Below are 3,577 nucleotides of genomic sequence, written 5' to 3'. Positions count from 1 at the left end.
GGAGCCACAGAGGGGTGCAGGTGGAGCAGAGGACCCAAAGGGTCCCAAAGAGCTGGAGGTGGGATGGGGGGATCCAAAAGGAGCCCAGGGAGATGCAGATGGAGGGGGGGGGGGCCGGGCGCGCTGCTTTCCCCCTGCTTTGGGATCCGAGGGCTGCGTTCAGCAGGGCTGAAGGACGGGGGGAGCACAGAGCAGCAGGAGGCCCAGCAGGGCCAGGCTGGGGGCTGCCAGGGAGCAGCGCAGCGCCTGCAGCAGCGCTCTGCACCGGGACCGGCTTCTGAACCTCCGAAAAAAGGGGCTATTTGATATATATATATATATGTGTGTGTGTGTGTGTGTGTGTGTGTGTATGTACATATATATATATATGGAACATAAATTAGAACCCAAAGAAACAGGACGGGCACCTGGCGACATGCGGACGGGAGCGCGGCGGTGCCTGCGGCTGAAAGAGGCTCCCCCCAACCTCCCCCCCCCCCCCCCCCCCCCCCCATCCCAAATATCAATAAATAAATAAAATCCATGGGCCGCTGCCAGGCGCCGTTAGGGGCTCTTCTTGCCGTTGTTCTTGTCGGCAGGGCTGGGGCTGGGGTGGAGGTGCAGCGCCCCGTCGGCGTGCAGCGAGTCCCGGCGCGGCGGCATGCGCTCGTTGATGCGGTCCAGACCCCGAGCCTCCTCGAAGCTGCGGATCTTGTGCTGCGGGGAGAAGCCCCGGATGGCTGCAGGGGGGGGAAAGAGAGGGCAGGGGGTCATAGAATGGCTTAGAAAAGGACCGCAGTGCTCAGCCGGTTCTGACCCCCCTGCTGTGTGCAGGTCGCCAACCAGCAGCCCAGGCTGCCCACAGCCACATCCAGCCTGGCCCTGAATGCCTGCAGGGATGGGGCATCCACAGCCTCCTTGGGCAGCCAGTGCCTCACCGCCCTCTGGGGGAAAAACCTCCTCCTCACTTCCATCCTAAACCTCCCCGTCTCACTTTAAAACCATTCCCCTTGTCCCATCACCACCCGCCCGTTCCCCTCCTGTTTATCCGCTCCTGGATGCCACCACCAGGTCTCCCTGCAGCCTTCCCTTCTCCAAGCTCAACAAGCCCAGTTCCCCCAGCCTTTCCTCACGCTGAGCAGCTCCAGCCCTCTGCTCACGTCCGGCTTCTCGCCCCCCAGGAGCCCTGAGCCCCTGTGCGCAGGGCTGCTCTCAAGGAGCTCCTCCCCAGCCTGTGTCAATACACATGGGGTTGGATCGCCCCGACCCAACACTGTGCTGAACCCCATGAGGTTCTGGTGGGCCCAACTTCTGCAGCCCGCCCAGGGCCCCCTGCATGGCCCCCCTGCCCTCCAACGCCTCGGCTGCAGCGCTCAGCTCAGCGCCGGCCACAAACGCTGAGGGCGCAGAGATGCTGGATGAGTCGGGCTGGGGATGCAGGCAGAAGGGCTCTGCTGTGCTGTGCTGTTGAGGGACAGGAACCCAAAGGTCTGGGGGCAGAAGGGGGGGGGGGGATCAGTGCAGCCCACATCCCTGCTCACCCCCCCCTGCTCACAGCGCATCCCGGCAGCTTTGGGTGCCAACCAAACCCCACGGCAGCAAAGCAACACAGCCGCAGCGCTCAGAGCCCAGCGCGGCCCGCGGCAGCCAACCCAGCAAACACACAGCGCTTCTGGCCCCAGCAGGAGGCGCAGCCCACGGGGAAACCCCACCTGGAAGTAAATGCTGCCCCCAGGCACCAATGGGGCAAAAAAAAGAGGCGCTGCGCCAAACATTGCAGCAAGGATTGGGCTGGTTTGCAATCAGCTTCCAGCAACCTGCATGGAAGGTCCCCCCTGCGCAGGGAGCTGCTGTCCTCCATCAGGACGTTGTTTGTAAGGGGAGAACAGGGCTCCTCGAGGAGCAGCCGGCCCTCCTGCAGGGAGCAGCGATGCTGTGAGCGACGTGCAGCCCGCTCTGCCCCCCGGCCCTTGGGCACTGCAGGGCCCTGAGGGGGATTTGGGGTTGGCGGCGCTGAGCTGCGAGGCTCAGAGTTCATTACAGAGCCAAAGCCTGGGCATTTGGCACCTCCTGGTGAAGCCAGAGCCGAGGGAGGCAGGGAAGCTCTCTGAGATGCACACACACACAGTTCGGGTCTCTCGGGCCGTACCTTCCCGTGCCTCTACCGCTTCTACTGTGGCTGCGATACAGAAGAAGAGTGGCATGCAGAAACGGAGACAGAAAAACAAGAAGAGCAGCAGTGAGTGATCCAACATCAGCGCCGAGCCCACGGAGAGGAGGGGACAGAGCAGAGCGGGAGCCCCGGAGCCCGGAGCACAGGAGGGAGCAGAGAACGGAAGCCCAACCTCCAAGGAGGGGCCGGAGCTCCCGACGCACCCAGCTGCACCCACGGGAGCGCAGCCAGGCAGCGCGGCGCAGCTCAGCCCTCCAAGCCCCCATCCCCAAAAAGTGGCACTTTTGGCTTTGGACGCAGCACAGAGGAGCAGCGCGGAGCATCGTGGCTCTGCGTTCGGTGGCTCAGTGTGGGGCTGGGGGCTGCAAGGGTGGCAAAGGTCTGCAAAGGGAACCCCCCCCCCCCCCCCCACAGCCGTTCTGAGCCCAGCGGGGTCTCGGCGCACCCAGGTGTGGAGCAGCAGCCCCTCCTGCGCTGCACCTCCTGCAGGGTCTCTGCGGGGGCCCAGCCGGGCAGTGGCAGCGCATCGTGGCTGCGGCACAGAGCTCACAGCAGAACGAATGGAGCTGGGCTCAGAGACACAGAACGGCGCCCGGGCCGTGAGCTCAGCACTGCCTGCGGCTCCCAGGCGGCCTCCGCACCCCGACCGGCGCCGCAAATCCTGCCCTCCCCCCTCCACCCCCCGACCCCCAGCTCCTGCTCGCAGCCGACGGAGTGGGGCAGAGCCAGAGCCGCCATGGGGGCACGGCGTGGGACTCACCGGTCTGCAGGGTCTGCCTCCCCCCGGACAGCACACCCAGGGGCAGTGTGCCTGTGGGGGTCAGGCCCTTCAACGTCAGCACGCTCTCGCTCTCCTCTCTGCAAAGGAAGGCGATGCAGCGTCAGCAGGTGATGTGTGTGGGACGGATGGAGTGCGGGCTCCCAGCGCGCCCCTGCCCCCAAAGCGCAGCCCAAGGTGTGAGGGCAGCCCACCCCCAGCAGGGAAGCAGCAGCTGCCTCTGCCCGGCTCCCGAGCAGCAGCCAGGCGGCACCGGGCCGCGTCCTTACCGCAGGACGGAGAAGACGCGCGCCATCTTGCCAATGGCTCGGATCTTGTTCCTGATGATCTCCTTGCGGACGGTCGTCCCACCTTAGGGAGAAAAGAACACGGCCCCAGCATGTCTCACAGCCCCACGGGGGCAGGCAGTGGCAGCACGAAGCTCCCGTCCACCTCCGGGAGAAGAACTGGTGGATCCCGGTCCGGAGAGAGAGAGCGGCGCCAGGGGACATCAGGGAGACGGGACACGGAGCCGGAGCTGTGCGGAGGGGGGGGGAGCAGCGCGGGGTGTCGGTGTGAAGCTGGCCGCGCTCGGTGGCACCACACAGGACGGGACACAAAGGGCGCAGCCATGGGACGCAGCAAGGCACAGCGCGGGCTGCAGCGCC

At 65.6% G+C, this 3,577-nt stretch overlaps 1 protein-coding gene across 2 annotated transcripts; it reads right to left on the bottom strand.

Annotated features, from left to right (window-relative positions):
- Positions 1 to 490: 490 nt before the first annotated feature.
- Positions 491 to 3,550, bottom strand: LOC122192547 (serine/threonine-protein phosphatase 2B catalytic subunit gamma isoform-like). Of its 2 annotated transcripts, XM_042893114.1 has the most exons (4): positions 3,200 to 3,550; positions 2,913 to 3,010; positions 2,129 to 2,158; positions 491 to 719 (listed from the first exon to the last, which is right to left on the bottom strand). In XM_042893114.1, the coding sequence occupies exons 1-4, from the start codon at positions 3,223 to 3,225 to the stop codon at positions 544 to 546; spliced, it is 330 nt and encodes a 109-aa protein (XP_042749048.1). In that variant the 5' UTR covers positions 3,226 to 3,550; the 3' UTR covers positions 491 to 543. The 2 variants fall into 2 exon arrangements, with proteins under 2 accessions (XP_042749048.1, XP_042749049.1); XM_042893115.1 differs by lacking the exon at positions 2,129 to 2,158 and having other exon boundaries at positions 3,200 to 3,547.
- Between the last annotated feature and the right edge of the window lie 27 nt (positions 3,551 to 3,577).

This window comes from Lagopus leucura, unplaced genomic scaffold, assembly GCF_019238085.1.
Source record: "Lagopus leucura isolate 7727_CA_CO unplaced genomic scaffold, USGS_WTPT01 33183-0_obj-0_obj, whole genome shotgun sequence".
Classification (NCBI taxonomy): Eukaryota; Metazoa; Chordata; class Aves; order Galliformes; family Phasianidae; genus Lagopus; species Lagopus leucura.
Note: the sequence above shows the minus strand (reverse complement) of the source record. Positions and strands in the feature narration are given on the sequence as shown.